The sequence below is a fragment of the Periplaneta americana genome, chromosome 9 (assembly GCF_040183065.1).
Source record: "Periplaneta americana isolate PAMFEO1 chromosome 9, P.americana_PAMFEO1_priV1, whole genome shotgun sequence".
Classification (NCBI taxonomy): domain Eukaryota; kingdom Metazoa; phylum Arthropoda; class Insecta; order Blattodea; family Blattidae; genus Periplaneta; species Periplaneta americana.
This window is the reverse complement of record NC_091125.1, coordinates 176,198,892-176,216,657: the sequence shown is the minus strand read 5'-3', so window position 1 is coordinate 176,216,657 and position 17,766 is coordinate 176,198,892. Positions and strand designations below refer to the sequence as shown.

The 17,766-nt window shown below is 38.9% G+C and overlaps 1 protein-coding gene across 6 annotated transcripts in view; it reads left to right on the top strand.

Annotated features, from left to right (window-relative positions):
- The window catches only part of LOC138706776 (uncharacterized), a 153,653-nt gene that overhangs the window by 52,227 nt on the left and 83,660 nt on the right, over window positions 1–17,766 (top strand). For 3 of the 6 annotated variants that reach the window (XM_069836459.1, XM_069836455.1, XM_069836456.1), the window contains exon 1: window positions 6,535–6,717. The exons of 2 other annotated variants lie outside the window; for them this stretch is intronic. In XM_069836459.1, coding sequence (XP_069692560.1) covers window positions 6,550–6,717 — 168 coding nt within the window. In that variant the 5' untranslated portion in view covers window positions 6,535–6,549. Of the gene's footprint in view, window positions 1–6,534; window positions 6,734–17,766 lie in introns of those variants that run through there. One more of the 6 variants, XM_069836460.1, reaches the window with a different exon arrangement.

Genomic DNA, 17,766 nt, shown 5'->3' with positions numbered 1-17,766 from the left:
CTGAAGGGACACGAGAGGATCCGGAAACAGGAGTTCCTTCACAATCGTAGGGTTATAAACGTGTTGGGTAGGCGGGGATCTGTATGTAATAAAAAAGGACTGTTGTGAACAAAAAACTTAACGGACGAAGGAGTTCATGACATTCGAGCGCAGTCCTTCATCCGAGGTGTGAGAAGTGCGTGGAAGCAGGCCTAGTGACATGCTTTGATAATTTATTGCTATTCATTTCTTGTATGACTTGATGACCTATTAATTAAATTAGTATTCATTATTTCGTTAGTTTATATATTCATTTAATATGATATTCTATACAGGGTGGAAGTGAAATAACTCTGCAGCTTGAAAGGGAGGATAGGGTACCGTAAATGAATGGAAAGCCTGTGTTACGTTTTGTAATTAAATGCACGGTTAATTAGAAAATTAAGTTTGTAGTTTCAGCAGCCCAGCAACATCACCGCTAACACACTGTACTCGTGATGCTGATGTAAGAGGTCAACGAACTCGGTGTGTCTCTGCCAAGACGTTGCCACTTGCTTGGATCGTGCAAGGGCTTGAATTTACAGGTTTTTAATAGTAATATGCGTTACAAGAGCGGTATGTTAACGTTTTCATGTTCGAGGAAAAGATTGAAAAAGCGAAACGTAGTTGAGCTTTTTTAATTTTCGAGAACATGAAAACAAACATTCCTCTCGTGTATCGTACATTATTTTGTGCGAAGATCGTTTATTACATACCTGAAAGAGGAATTTCTAATTAGTTGCAATGAAATCTCCATCTTGGTTTCTGTTCAATGACGGCAACTTTGGAAAACAAATATATCTATCTTCAACATTGTTCCTATAAAATGTTTTCTGTGTTTACTATACTGCAGCAGGTCGTGATATACGTTTGTCTTTTTTTTTCCCCCAGTCTATGATGAATCTGGAATCTTGTTGATTTTTTCACGGCTTCCTTAATGTTACTTGCATTACAAATGCAGTAAATTTTGTGGTGTTGTAGAGTTGACTTAATTTTTGCAAATATTTAAAAACAATAATTAACAGTGCAATTTAGGTGAAATTGCAGTGGTAAGTTTCCAATTTACAATTATTACTATATTGAACGTCTTTAAAAATAATATGTTAAAAGCCTAAAGCAGTAAAATGAATATGACGCTTAAGCGGTAAGAAGAGGGAAATTGTTATGTGTGTTACGTTGGGAATACTGAATGTGGTATTTCACACTTACCGCGTATTGGTTTTGTGCGGAAAGCAAGCAAATACGCACGATCTCGCATAAAATTAAATTTACACACTATTGAAATACTCCAGCCAGAGGGTAAATTATTCTTTATTAGATTTTCTATCGATATGGACAAAAATCACGATCATACTCGCAATAGTTACCGAAAAAGAGATTGTTAAACATTAGGGCAAAACATTTTTTTTGGTGAAAAAACTATGAACTTTCCACCAATATATTACAGTTTTTTGTTACATACAACATGAGCTATTCGTGCTGGAAATCTGCAAGGCTATTTCACTTCCACCCTGTATATCCGGACGAGCAGTGGCGAAACCGGACGGCTGACGACGGACTCCACTTTTCGGCGGATCGTCCTGTATTTAATACGCGCCGTACTCGATTACACCGAATGGGATTCTGACGATACGTGTCAGCAGCGAACTGCATTTTCTTCAATCTACAGCACGCCGGTACTTGTTTGCTGAGAACGTAACACTTCAGACAGCTTTTGTGTGATTTCCATCTGGTCGAGTTAGCGACGTGGACCGCTTCGGATGCGATGTGAAGGCGTGACGCAATGCGTGTTGTTTATCTTAATTCACAACGTCTCGTGATTAATTCAATTAGATTTATCTTAAAAATTTTGATATACAATTATATATAAGATTTTCAAAAGGAACGATTTGCGACATCGTTTACAGTGAAACATCGTGCATACGTATACAGTAAAACCCCGATTATCCGTCACCCTATTAACCGATTGGTGGATTATCCGACTGTCTTTCACGCTCGCAGAAAAAAAATATGAAGCACTGTACATTATATTAGTACGAATTTTTTCTACAGAGTGTTTTTTATAAACCTTTACCCTTACGCATTATGGCCTACTCTTCGAGTGGCCGTACTGTTTATCTTCTAGGCAAAATGTCTTCTACAAGTGTTAAAAGAAAACATGTTGTACTACGGAAAAAAAGTGCAAGTAATTGAGTGGTTTGGGGAAAGAGAAAATGTGGTTCATCTCACATCACAATACGAGATAGGAATTATAACTGTAAGCGATGTAGGCTAATGGAAAATAAAATATAAACTGTATAAAATTTGTAAATCTACAACATGAGACCTCTACTATTCCTATCTTTCCACAGACAGTCGTCATAAGTTTTCTTGGCCATTAAAAACCCGTCGTTGAAAACCAGACATAAGTACAATAAATAATGTTTTAATAACCGACTTATCGGAAAATCAAACATGAATTGTAAAAAAAAAAGACTTAATTTAGTGAACTTCTGATTCATACCTGGCGTATTAAAAGAAAAGACCTCGGAGGAAATTACGAAAATATTATGTACTTAGTTTATGTAAACTTTTTATGGTACGGATTATCCGATTTTCGATTAACCGTTGACTGCAGCCCCTTCATTCCCACGGATAATAGAGGTTCTACCGTACTTCGCTCCAGCAACAGCACGCGTTCGAGCCTCACCTGCAGACGTGATAAGCGGCTACAAATTTACTACTCGAACGCATGCTAGTGACGTCACAATGTCCTCAGTTGGCTCAGACGATAGCGTTTGAGACTGGCATTCGGGAGATGCCGGTTTAACTCCCGTGCCCAGCCGGTTTTTCATGGTTTCCCTCAGTCACAAAGGCAAATGCCGGATTGGAAATTTACATGCCATGATTCATTACCGCCTCAATCACCAATATCATATACATTAATCAAAATTCAAAATCAGTTACATTGACACAAGCCATCTACAACACACAATAATTGAAACAGGAACTCAACAATGATAACAGCAGCTTACTGATATACCTGCAGATCTTAAACACTTGATATGACCACAGATGTTAAAGGGTGTATAAACGAACCTAACAAAAAAAATTAAATAATAAGATAAAAAATTGTCTTAGAAATAAAATCAATGTTCGGCGATACTTACGTGTAAACAGATTTTTTAAATGAAACTTAACAAATCTAGGCTAAGGAGTGCACTGATATGGTAGGCAATCATTTATGTTCTGTTTTAAAGATTACAGCTGCTAATGTAATATCACCTGAAATAGAGAAGGTTATATCAGAAAATAAAAGTCAAACGTCTGCAACAGGTATTTAAAGTGAGAAAAATGAATTCTTGTAATTTAGGAAAATGTGTTTTGACATTATATACAATTAGTTAGGTTTGTGGTAGCGCGTCTGCCTCCAGACTAGCCGGCCTCGGTTCGATTCCCGTCGGGGTCAGAGATTTTCATGTAAAATTTCTATCTCGGGACTAGGAGAGATGACGGTGCACGAATTCCAATCACTAGATTGTGCACCAATATGCCGGTTAAATCTCAAATCTCTCCGCAGTGCATATGAAGGGAAGGCATATGTCACTGTTGATAGTGATTCGTCCGTCGGATGGGGACGTTAAGCCTGGCGGGCCCCGTGGTGTTATTCGACAGGACTACGTGCCAGCACCGGATTTCTGTCTCTCCATCATCATCCTCACCCATTCCCTACACTACACTTACACATACACTCACCCCAGTACACGACATAACTCTTCACAGATACATATCATGTACAGTGTGGCCTGCCGAAATAGTGTACAAATTGAAAAATGGATCAGAGTTCTGCCATCTATCCGCAATATGCGGAAACCGAAGTGAAGTGAGTAGGCATTAGGAGCACACACACACACACACACACACACACACACACACACACACACACATTGCATTTTTGCAACGAATAAGCAATGAAACAAAAACTTAGAAAATACTTACAATTTTGTTTTTCAGTTTGTATAATCAGTCTATGTATTTTTGCACGATCGTGTTTTTTGTTGTATTTACAGCTATTGCTGTTAGGTCTTGGAAGTTAGAATTTTCACACAGAAACTTGTTGCTAGGGGAGCCATTCTTCATAACATAAAACTATACTGAAATAGGCTTATTACCAATGAGCGCAGAATTCTATGCTCGTATCTTATTACAATGCACTCATTATCACCACTTAGTTACCATTACATTATAGTTTTCCGAAGTCTTTGGAGTAATATTGCTCTAAATTTGCAATGCAAAATATATTGTATTTGCAATTTTAAAAGTTGTTATTGTTGTTTTCTAATGCCACGCGTTTGACAATAAAGTCATTTGACCTCTTGCACTCCAATATTTTTCAAAGATATTATCATGGCCAGCCACTGAAGCACAGATTTTGAGGTGTTCCGAATCCATCTCTTGGTCTGAGTTGCACAATGGGCAGTTAGGGGACTGATATATTCCAATTCTATGCAGGTGTTTGGCCAAACAGTCATGGCCTGTTGCCAATCTAAATGCAGCTACAGACGATTTTCGTGGTAAATCGGGAATTAACTGTGGATTATGATGCAGAGAGTTCCATTTTTTCCCTTGGGATTGTGTTATCAAATTTTGTTTGTTGAAGTCTAAGCAATTTTAGAAGTATGATAGTGCAAAAAATGTTGTACAATACATGTTTGTGAATTGCATTACAAAATCTCGGAAATTGAAAAACTCGCTTCCCCACCTCGCATTGTAATATCCTATTACGTACCGGGGTTTGTTTCCTTCTCACAAAGCTTTGTGACAACATAATCTATTCAAGTACAGTACATGCTGTTTTTCTTTAGAAGAATATATTATATTATTTAACGTGAAGTACTGTTAATTTATAAATAAAAAGTCATAAAATCGTAATTATATATCACAAATATTTCAATTTTCAAATAATGTTTGTGCCTTATTTCTTTGTCTTTTGTAGAAGTTGTTATAGCCTATAAATTCATTACAATGTATTTACTGCTGGTGATCATTATTGTGCATGACGTATCTTAGGCACTTGTATGATTGTGATTTCTCCTACAGCTACAATCCCTTCCTTACTGTAACACTTTCTACGTCCCTACCTGAACGCTGAGTATTTATACATTTATATGCAGCAGAGCACACGGCATATTCAGTGCCTCCAAAATCAAAGTTGCCTTGTTGATTCCGTAACCACTGGTATAACTGAAATGACATCCGAAGTAGCATTTGAAGACTAGACCATTGGAAGAACGAGTTAAACGTATTCTTAAGGATGTAAGATTGTTCAGCTGCTTAGAGGCAAAGCTGGCTGACGTATTACATTTTTAACTCCAATCCAGAAAGCTTTACGAAATTTACCTAGGCATATCTTATTCTTACTGTGTGATCTTCATGTGATTATTTTACAAAAGGTCAGTTATTTTGGACTGTTTGCTCCTGAGGAATAAACCTTGTCCTCAAATTTTGGTAACTGTTCCATAATTTGTTCAGTTACATCATGACGTTTTGGTAAACGTTTCCACTTTTTGTAAAGCAGTAACAGCGTCATTAAGGTCACCTCTGTGGTGTAGGGGTCAGCATGCTGTCCTCTTACGCAGAAGGCCCGGGTTCGATTCCCGGTAGGGTTTAATTTCCTGGTTGAGGTTTTTCAGGGTTTTCCCTCAACCGTAAGGCAAATGCCAGGAAATTCGAGCCACAACATCCCTGAATATCATTCATCACCGAAATCATATTCATAACAAATCAGTAATACATATACAGTCCCCATCTAGTTCACAACAATAGAACTAGCCTCAACAATAGTACACAGGCCTTCGGATTTCACGGAGTCACGTATCGGCACGAATCGGAGTTACGTGATTATCGTGGTCCAGTCATGGCCATCTTGACAATCGTCTGATATAGCTATATTAAACTCATGTTAAACGTGCATTTATATAAATTTGTTCAATGTTGGCCATGTTATGACTAAAATGTGACGTCGCGCCTAAGCCTGTGTTTCTCGTTAGCTACGATTTCACGCTAAAGATTAACTCGCGAAGTGACCAGAGATGTTAAAGCGAGTATAAATTAATAACAGCGAGAGAGAGAGAGGGGGGGGGGAGATATTGTTGGATACAAGCATCGGCAGCTCGCATTTCAACGAATTTCAAGTGCTGTGTTTTCACAGCAAACTTCATTTCGAGCAGAATTGATTCAGCACGTGTTTTTGTCCTGGGTGTTTGAGATACGATCGCATAAGAGGAAAAGGGAATACATAAACGGAAGAAGTGTAACCGAAATTTAGCAAGTTAACATGGAAAGCACAGGAATTCTGATCCGCGTTCCGGAGCGACGGCAGTGGTGGTGTACCGTTACAGTTGTAAGTATTTATTTAGTTATTTATTTATTTATTGTGTATCGCCACTGCTGCGCGCCGAGTGCCAGGCTCCGTGTATTGATCGCTGCTCGTGCCGGCGGCCGCGGGGAGCGCTGCGTGCGAGCTGGCAACACAGCCTGGCGGTCTGCAGCATGGCTGGAGCAGACGGAGCGCGGCCGGCCCGGGGTGCGGGCGGGATGCAACAGTGTGGCATTTGCTCTGCGCTCGCGGGCCTGTTCAGAAGGGTGCTGTGCTTCGGGGGCGGCTCCCGGCGGGGCAGCGGCGACTCCTGCTACCAGGAGCTTGGCAGCGACGAGGACGTGAGTGTGCAGTCAGGTCAGGCTAGGCTAAGGTGCATCTTCCAGCCCGCGGAGTTTCTTTTTTTCGGTGGTCATTTTCCAGAGAAGGGAGCAATTTTGTGGATTTTGAAGTAATTTAACTTGTGTACAAAAACTGATGTCGGTGACACGAAAACAGAGAAGCGATACTGTTGGAGCGAGCCAAGGACGAGGCGGGCGTTGAAACCATGCCTGTGCACGCACATAACCCGCTTCTGGTTCGCTTTCCAGTTTTCAAGTCAGCCACGTGAGGGAGGCTGCAAATGCGATTGAAGTACGTGAGTGCAAGACTGGTCTATGGCACGCATCAGTCTGGTCACTGCGGTGAGCGGGCTGGCCAACAATGCGTGTTGTGTATTGTTGCATGTACCAGTATCGCCACCGCGATTATCCCGACCATAACACTAACTCATTTTCGTTAAACAATACTTGTCGCATCGAGGTCCGAACTGCACCCCCAGTTCTGAATGCAATCCGTTTTCTTGGGTAGTCTGTAACAAGTTTCGAAAGGTTGACAATTCGGCTGGTAGCCATGTTGTTTATTATGATAGCTTTCTCCTGAGAAAGCTGTGCACGGCCTCCGAATGAAAGTTGCGCGGCCAGCTCCTCATTCTGAATAATTAGGTTTTTGCTTCTCGGCTCCGTTGCTGGAATCGTTAATCCAAGGTCACAATGTCAATTTGATTCGTCCTACGCATTGCTGCGTTGCTCGTCTGTCTCCGATGCAGGGGGAAGATTTCGATAGATCGAAAGTCTCGAATGAAACAGCGGCTATTCTCAATTGTTAGCTTAGCCATAAATTAGTCGTAATTGGTGGCTTCCGTCTTGTAATGCAAACAGCGAGTTTGTCTCTGATAGATGGAAACATTAACTTTGTCTTTGCATGGACGATAACAATGCCTTGTGTAGGCTACACGTTAAACTTCAATCTTCTGATAAAGAGTGGAGCGCTACACGTGTGACGGGAGTCAGATATGTACCACTCCATGTTGTTTTGTTTTCTTGTTACATAGACCTTTCGTAGAGACAGCGCTATTCGAAGCTACGGATGCCAACTTCATTCAGTTTTGATAGCAGTGGCGTGGGCAGGGGGCTCAACCTGCGGAAGCCCCGCTCCTCCCCGTTTTCAAGACATATTTCCAATTTTAAATTACATTTTAAGCATAAAGAAACAACGGCTTTTCTATAGCACGCGACACTAAAACTTTCAACTTGCATTTTTTTTAAGTTTTACGATGCTGGCATCTGTGACAGGTTAGGTTAGTTTAGGCTTTTTGGTATGCATTCCGTACACAAAGTGAAGTGAAATATACATCTCGCGTTCATTTTGATGTGTTCTAGCTTTCTTTCACGTGTTAAATAATCACTTAATTTACGTACACCGATCAATTTTTTCCAAATTTTATCTATTTTCTAATATTCTTTCAAGTCTACTGGCATCCTGTATGAATTCCAAACATTCCAAAATACCTTCCCTCTGAAAATTAGACAATTTTTCTATTTTTTCTTTAAAAACTTCAGTGTCTCGTGCTATAGAAAACCCGAAAGTATAATTGGCGACACTGAGAGAAATGGTAGACTATACTAGGTATATTACGATACAAGGTTGAGAAGTTCTTTTTACAAAATCGAGAAAAAGTTTGAAAAACGATATTTTGTATTGTACAACATTTTTTGCACGATCATATTTTTGAAATTGCAAATACAATATATGTTGCATTGAAAATTTAGAGCAATATTATTCCAAAGTTTCTCAAAACTGCACTGTAATGGTAACTAAGTAACAATAAGTGAACTGTAATGGGTCTGTTTCAGTATAGTTTTGTGTTATGAAGAATGGTTTCCTTAGCAACAAGTTTCTGTGTGGGAATTCTAACTTTCAAGGCCTAACAACAATAGCTGTAAATACAGCAAAAACACGATCGAGCAAAAACTATTGTTTTCGTATTTCTATAAAAAAAATAATAACGAATCCTTATTTGTCCGCTAGCAGTTATTTTAAATTGATGGAGATTTTTGAAAGATATTTTGAAGCTGCAGTTCTCACACAGTATAGTTAGTTATTTAGGGTCGGCGTCAGTAGACTTGAAAGCATATTAGAAAAGTGGATTTCTTTTTGTAATTACTTTTGGTGAGTGTAAAATGATCTTACATTCCACAGTGTTCAACAATAATGATTAACTTTTCGATATATTACAGGCAAGTTATGTGCAGATTTGCAGAGCAGTGTTTCCAAAACTTGTATTTCTGGCACTCCACTGTTTGACAGTAAATTTAACTGCTTCTTTTATTTCCACGAATAAATATGAAACATTTTGAATTTCCATCTGCTTCTCAAAATGTAATATTCTCACGTATTGAAACTTCATAAATACTACCTCAATATTGGAACCTAATTTAGCCTACCAAACATTATGGAATGAATAATTAGAAAATAGTAGTAGGACTTTGGTAGGCAGTTGTTCAACAATACACTAAACTGATTTTAAGTTTCTTTTTAAATATATTTATGGTTTATTTTTCACAGTGTTTGAACTTTATAATACCAGTCTACTTTCTTACATCCCAGTATTCGAGGAAAGGTAGACGTCGGTAAACTATGCTGGTACCCCTGATGTTAGATCAGCGGTGACCAAAACTAGAAATGCAGTGACTACATACGAGAGGCAGCTTATGGAGTAAGGAGACAGGGGAGGCGCTTGGCATGAGAACTGCAACCAGTGGTGGCTCGTGCTTTAACATTGAGTTCATCATCAACCCCGCGGATAAAAATCGCAAGCTACGCTGTATTAGTGATGTCATCAAGGGCCAGTGGATAATATACAAATTTTCTTGCCTTTTTTTTTTTAACATTTCTCAATATAATCAGAAATCTTCTGAATTGTTCTCTGAATAGGTACTTTGTTTAAAATGCAGTCTTTTCGAAATTAACTACTACTTTTAACGAATTATTTCAGCCACTTTAATCATTAGTCTTTTTAGAAACTCGATTCCATTAAAAGGCTTAAGTGCATGAAATATTTCCTTGTATTTATTTATGTCGTTCCTAACGATGATTTAAGGCTTATTTCAGTTCCTGAAGTTTAATACCTCGTACTGTTCCTATAATAACACATAATATAATAACATTGAATCAGATCTTCTATATAACTATAATAATAATAATAATAATAATAATAATAATAATAATTATTATTATTATTATTATTATTATTATTATTATTATTATTACAACGCACACTTTATGGAGTCGGAATTGCGATAGAAAATCTGAAAAAGTACATGTGTGCAGGTATCGATCAAATTCCAGCAGAATTAATACAAGAGGGTGGAAGCGCATTATGTAGCGAAATTTATAAGCTTGTACTTGCTATTAGGGGAAAGGAAATTGTACCAGAACAATGGAAGGAGTCCATAATTGTAACCTATTTTTAAGAAGTGGGAAAAGACCATTATAGTAACTTTCGAAGAATATCACTTTTATTGACGTCATACAAAATTTTGTCCAATATTCTTTGGAGCAGATTAACTCCATATGTAGATGAAATTATTGGGGATCATCAATGTAGTCTTAGGCGTAATAGATCAACTATTGATCACATGTTGTGTATTTGACTGATATTAGAGAAAAAATGGGAGTATAAGGATACAGTGCATCAGTTATTCATAGATTTCAAAAAGGCATATGACTCGGTTAAGAGAGAAGTTTTATATAATATCCTTATTCAATTTGGTATTCCCAAGAAACTCAGGATGCTATGCATAGACATTTCGCTAGCCCACGCTACGAGCGTGCTAAACTAGCCCCGGCTATCGACTGATTAATTGTACAGGGTTCATATCATATCGCTGACACTGGTTTATGAATACGAAAAACGTTAGATAGCTGATCATCCACCGAAAGCCCGCGCTAAGAATGTCTATGAATACGGCCCACAGTGTCTCAGTGAAACTTAGAGCAGAGTTCTTATAGGTCAGTTTCTGTCAGATGCGTTTCCAATTCACTGTGGGCTAAAGCAAGGAGATGCACTATCATCTTTACTTTTTAACTTTGCTCTAGAATATGCTATTAGGAGAGTTCAGAAAAATAGGGAGGGTTTGGAACTGAACGGGTTACATCAGCTGCTTGTCTATGCGGATGACGTGAATATGTTAGGAGAAAATCCACAAACGATTAGGGAAAACACGGGAGGAGGAGGTGGAAAATGTTGGTGCAAATATAGAGGAAAACGGGAGTACCCCGAGAAAATCGTATCTAACGTCTGTTGTTCCACAAATTCCCAGTTATATAAATATTACCGGTTGTTGTGTATGGTTGTGAAACTAGAACTCTCACTTTGAGAGAGGAACAGAGGTTAAGGGTGTTCGAGAATAAGGTGCTTAGGAAAATATTTGGGGCTAAGAGGGATGAAGTTACAGGAGAATGGAGAAAGTTAGCCTACACAGTGCAGAACTGCACGCATTGTATTCTTCACCTGACATAATTAGGAATATTAAATGCAGACGTTTGAGATGGGCAGGGCATGTAGCACGTATGGGTGAATCTAGAAATGCATGTAGAGTGTTAGTTGGAAGACCTGATGGGGAAAGACCTTTGGGGAGGCCGAGATGTAGGTGGGAGGATAATATTAAAATAGATTTGTAAAATCTGAAAGTTAGAATTTACAAAACAGATTTGAGAGAGGTGGGATGTGATCATAGAGACAAAAGCACATCCGATGTAAAATTTCCTATAATTGTGTGGCTCGATTCGAGAAGAATACTCCAGATTTTTTAGAGGCGATTTGTGACCACTGATCCACCACCACATACCAGCGACAAAACAATTAAAGTGATTCTCTGTCTCCAAATAAGCAAAAGCCGTTCAATCGTCCAAGAAAATCATGGCGTCCGTGTTCCGGAATTGACTATCTAGCAGAGGGGAGAACAATGTTATTCAAATCTCCAGCAGCGATTGAAAGAGAAAATTCGTGAGAAGAGACGAGTATAGCCAAGAAGAAAGTGTTGCTTCATCACGACAATGCACCTGCTTACACGTCTGCAATCGCGGTTGCTAAATACACGAACTACAGTTCGAATTGTTGCCGCATCCCCTACTCACCAGATCTCGCACCCTCAGACTTCTTTCTTTCCCCAAAGCTCAAAACTGCCTTCGCTGGGAAGAAATTTTCGTTAAATGAAGAGGTTATCTCGGCAGCAGAAGGCTTTTCTGCAGACCTCGAGGAATCTGTCTTTTGATTCGTATGAACTTTCCAAAGAACCCTCGTATATAAGCATCGAAACCCCGTACAACCCCCCAAAACTTCACTTCAGCCTATTTTTTACTATTCCGGATGATAGATGAAATGAGGGAGGAGGAGAAGTGGAGAATGTTGGTGCAAATATAGAGGAAAACGGGAGTACCCCGAGAAAATCGTGTCTAACGTCTGTTTTGTCCACAAATTCCACCCAGACTTCTCGGAGATCAAACTCAGGGCCGCCAGCGCGCTATTTCTGTAACTACAGACGGGGTGTGTTCATCATTTACACTGCTCGAAGGTTGGAGGGGGGGGGGTGAAGGTCCAAATGTGAGTCCAAGAAATGAATTTTTAGAGACATAATTATTACATCCCTGTTTTCTGTAGTTATAGTTCGCGTCACCGTTTTTGGCGTGTGAAATAAGTAATGCGAACGTTAAGTACGAGTGTTTTACCTTTGCAACAGTCAGTCTGACAACTGTTTTTGACAAATGCTGCACTAGCAACATGCTCACAAACTGGGCACTATACTCTAGGACACACGCCAAAAACGCTGGCGCCAGCCATACAAAAACCCTCTAAAGTTTTTCGTAGTGATCTGCTAGGAAGTTCTTTACAACGTTTTGGAAGAATTCCCATGCTGTCGCCTCCTTCAAATGTAGGGTCATTCATTAGTTTCCGTATTGTGGACTAATAAATACACCCTCTCTGATCTTTTTCTGGGAAACGTCTTGTTTTTGAAAATGGAAAACCTTTTCTAGTACGATCCATAGCTTTTACGATTTTTTTCGTCAAGCCTAGTTTGATATGTAGTGGTGGAAGATAAACCTTCTTCGAAGCCACAAGTAGTTGGTTCATTACTTTCCTCTTTCCGTCCATTGCTTCTTAATGCAGTCTCTGCTATCCCACTCACAAATGGAGCGATAGAACTTCTTGCGTCCAGTTATTCTAGTCCAAGAAATAGAGCTGTAACTTTGAGATCACAACAAATATACAGTCTGTGAATGTCATATTTTAAGCGTCATGTTCACATATGTTTCCTTCATGTATGCAGCATAAGCAAGGAGAATCGCTTCCTTTGTGAAGAAGTACTGCTTTCTAACTTGTCTTTGAAGAATCTATAAAAAGTCGCAATTTTTCAGGAGAGTGCTTCTTCCCCACGGCCTGTAATAAAGCTGGCTCATCATTGCAGTGAACTAAGTTATCGTGCTGAGAGGAGAGCTGTTCAAAACACACTCTTTTATACAGGGTGAGGCATAGAAACCAAGCGTTTTTTAAATAACCATAAAATAGTTTTTGTTTTCAACACACTTTATTGGTACTTGCAATTTGGGACAAAGAAATTGTACCAGAACAATGGAAGGAGTCTATAATTGTACCTATTTTTAAAAAGGGGGACAAAACCAACTGTGGTAACTTTCGAGGAATATCATTTTTGTTGACGTCGTACAAAATTTTGTCCAATATTCTTTTGAGAAGATTAACTCCGTACGTAGATGAAATTATTGGGGATCATCAGTGCGGTTTTCGGCGTAATAGATCGACTATTGATCAGATTTTTTGTATTCGACAGATAATGGAGAAAAAATGGGAGTATAAGGATACAGTACATCAGTTATTCATAGATTTCAAAAAGGCATATGACTCGGTTAAGAGGGAAGTATTATATGATATTTTTATTGAATTTGGTATTCCCAAGAAACTAGTTCGATTAATTAAAATGTGTCTCAGTGAAACATACAGCAGAGTCCGTGTAGGTCAGTTTCTATCTGATGCTTTTCCAATTCACTGCGGGCTAAAGCAGGGGGATGCACTATCACCTTTACTTTTTAACTTCGCGCTAGAATATGCCATTAGGAAAGTTCAGGATAACAGGCAGGGTTTGGAATTGAACGGGTTACATCAGCTTCTTGTCTATGCGGATGACGTGAATATGTTAGGAGAAAATACACAAACGATTAGGGAAAACACGGAAATTTTACTTGAAGCAAGTAGAGCGATCGGTTTGGAAGTAAATCCCGAAAAGACAAAGTATATGATTATGTCTCGTGACCAGAATATTGTACGAAATGGAAATATAAAAATTGGAGATTTATCCTTCGAAGAGGTGGAAAAATTCAAATATCTTGGAGCAACAGTAACAAATATAAATGACACTCGGGAGGAAATTAAACGCAGAATAAATATGGGAAATGCGTGTTATTATTCGGTTGAGAAGCTGTCCAGTCTGCTGTCCAAAAATCTGAAAGTTAGAATTTATAAAACAGTTATATTATCTGTTCTTCTGTATGGTTGTGAAACTTGGACTCTCACTCTGAGAGAGGAATATAGGTTCAGGGTGTTTGAGAATAAGGTGCTTAGGAAAATATTTGGGGCTAAGCGGGATGAAGTTACAGGAGAATGGAGAAAGTTACACAACACAGAACTGCACGCATTGTATTCTTCACCTGACATAATTAGGAACATAAAATCCAGACGTTTGAGATTGGCAGGGCATGTAGCACGTATGGGCGAATACAGAAATGCATATAGAGTGTTAGTTGGGAGACCGGAGGGAAAAAGACCTTTAGGGAGGCCGAGACGTAGATGGGAGGATAATATTAAAATGGATTTGAGGGAGGTGGGGTATGATGATAGAGAGTGGATTAATCTTGCACAGGATAGGGACCGCTGGCGGGCTTATGTGAGGGCGGCAATGAACCTTCGGGTTCCTTAAAAGCCATTTGTAAGTAAGTAAGTAACACACTTTATTGGTAGAACAACGTTTGTGAGAACATGCCATTTCAATTATGAGGGAAAAATTACATCTGGCATGTGACGTCCGTCTGCGTTGACGCATTGTTGAAGCGCTGACGAAAATTGACCTCTGTTCTTTCTAGGAGATCTCTGTTGCAATAGTTTTTAATAAATTAATCGATTTCTATTAAATTTAGATCCCAAAAATTCTAACATATTCTTCAATTATGATATGGCCCGAATGTTAGTCGCTTCTTCTTTGTAACTCAGGGATGAAAAAGGTATGAATTGTCTCAATGTAACGCACAGAGTTTACAGTAATTGTAATCCCATTTTCTTCAAAGAAGTAGGGACCGATGACGCCAAACTGTCCCACCACGCACCAGACTGTTACTTTAGGACTATGCAGAGGTTTTTGTGTGAATGACGCGGATTTTCACCATCCCAATATCGAAAATTGTATCTGTTAAAGGTGGAAATGGGCTTCATCACTCATTGCAACCATCATGTTTTCATACTGCTCGTGGAGTGCAAGCATTTCCTGTGCGAAATTCATTGTTGGGGGTAATCCCTTACATTGAATTTCTACACAACGACCCTTCTTCTATGGGTGTAAATGTAAATCGTCATGCAAAATCCGTTAAACCGTACGATTGCTGATTCCAAGTGCAGCTAATGTCTTCGAGCAGAGCGTCCTGGGCTGCGCAGTATCGTTTGTCTGACTTTCAACATTTTCTGGAGTACGCACTCTGCAGTTTATTCTTCAGTGTTGCGCCTTTCGTTAACCCAACATAAGGTTGTGTCACGCACGGGAACAGAATCATTGAGATTAATATTGAATCTGTAGCAAAACTCACGCCGACTCGACAATCCTAACAAAATAATCCTATGCAAACTTGCGTCCACTGCTCCATGATGCCGACTGCAGGTGAAATGCTATGAGCCACGGAATGGACTGTCACATGCCGCACGTCTCTCCCTTTCATAATGGCCGAGTACAAGCCATTCCAAAAACATTTGGTTCCATGGCCCACCTTGTACCTTGCTTCTGACGATTACACTCTTTAACCTTGAAGCCAATATCTCGGTTGTTTTTTCATAAGATGAGACCACGAACCCGATCATTAATTATAATTTAGACTGATTACTTAAATGAGGTTCAGTAGAAATTGTTCTCTCGGAAAATCTTGGATCATTTCGTTGACCACGGTTTGGGTCCCAGCATTGCCATCTTCATCTCGTGCGCTCCAGTTCCTGGTCTGAACAGCATGGCAAGCGCTGCTGAAGGAATATCGTAATGCTTAACGGCGCGCCTAGTCTTCGCCATTACTTCAGACATTTTTGTAATACAAAAGTAGCAGTCCGTTGAGTGGTTCATTGGTTCTCTCCAAAGCAAACCATGGACTCTCCGACAGCCGCCCACTTCAAGCACAGCAGTCATGGGTGCCTGCTCACCTATTCTGCAGCGAAAATAAAGTTCATATAATTTCCTAATCCGTGGAGTTACGTTTCTTCTTTGAGATTTCGAAGTTAACTCGCCGCATATATGACAGAAATTGTTTCGGTAATTAACACACTTATGAGACATAATTTAGTATGCATACACACTATAAAAGTTGTAAGTTTGTATTGATACGGTACTTGTATTGTTAATTCCAGACTTTTGTTGGATGTACAGTATCTACGTACTATAAAAATCAGGAGTAGACAAATCCCGGGCGCCATGTAGCACTGGCGACTAAACATTTTTGTGTGGCTCCTGAGTTTTTTGTATAAAGTTCAGAATTTTTTAATACTTACATTTCTTTTACGTCAATATGACTAATACATAATATTAACAATATTAGGAAGAAATTCGAACGTGCTTCTTAAATTAATATCGTTACATTTGTCACGCATCTCAAGATATTGTCCTACACAGGGTCTCCGTGAAGCGTGTGTTTCCATTGCATAGATATTTAATATATATATATATATATATATATATATATATATATACGGTCTTACTAATAAGAACTCTATATACAGACGTTTAACTGTCTTATACTTGTACAATGAGTAGCTCGTCTATACGTCGTGTGTAAATTCCTTACTAATAATCACTACATACGTCGTGTATAACAGTATAACTGTTACACAGCTACGTCATAGTTTCGTCATTACTTCGTTACGAAAGATAATAGAATATCTGAGGTTCTCTATTGCATCCGGTAGAGCGCTCTAGTGTGGCGTGTTAAGTATCGATAGTACAACTGGGCCTGATCGATTACCATACTATATTTTGGTCAAAGAGTACAAGCTACAGCAATATTATTCTAATTATTCTGTGCTCTTTGGTTTGTTCTTCTGTGGTTACAAGACATCCATCATCATAAAATGACAGTCGATACGAACAGCTGTTAGAGGGGCGGCCATTTTTTCTCTATATAAAACGCTTAAACAAGGGGTTTCGTGTGTATAACTACTGCAAAGCAATTCCCATTGTATAGTTACAGGCTGTTTATACGTCCATGGCTTCTGCATGGTTTATTAGTAAAGTTTTCTGTCTCAACTCTGCATATGTCTAGTATAAAAACTATACACTGTTTATTAGTAAGACTGATAGCCTACAGGGTTAGTTAAAAGTCCCGCACCACCTAAATAACTTTTGAAGCATACGGTTCAGTGATATGAAACTTGGTATCTGAGGATAACCATATGCTAAGAACTCAATAATGGTATTACCGAGTTTTTTCTAATTCCGGTTTAACCGGAAGTAACTCCAACTCTCTTATTTTAAATGGAACACCCAATATATATTTTTTATTTTTGAATAAAGCTCATTAAGAGCTTTTCAAAAAGTACCCACATTTGATACTTCTGTACAAATTCAGTGTTTCTAAATAAAAATGGAAGTGGTGCAAGATATTCCTAAAGCCTGGTTGAATCATTCCTTAAATGGTTTCTATGATCGAGTGACACATTGTAAAGCAGCTGAGGGCTACCAATTTGAACACATAATTTAGAAGGTGAGCTAGCTTTGTTTTGTTTTTGTTAAGGAAGGAGTATTTTATTATTT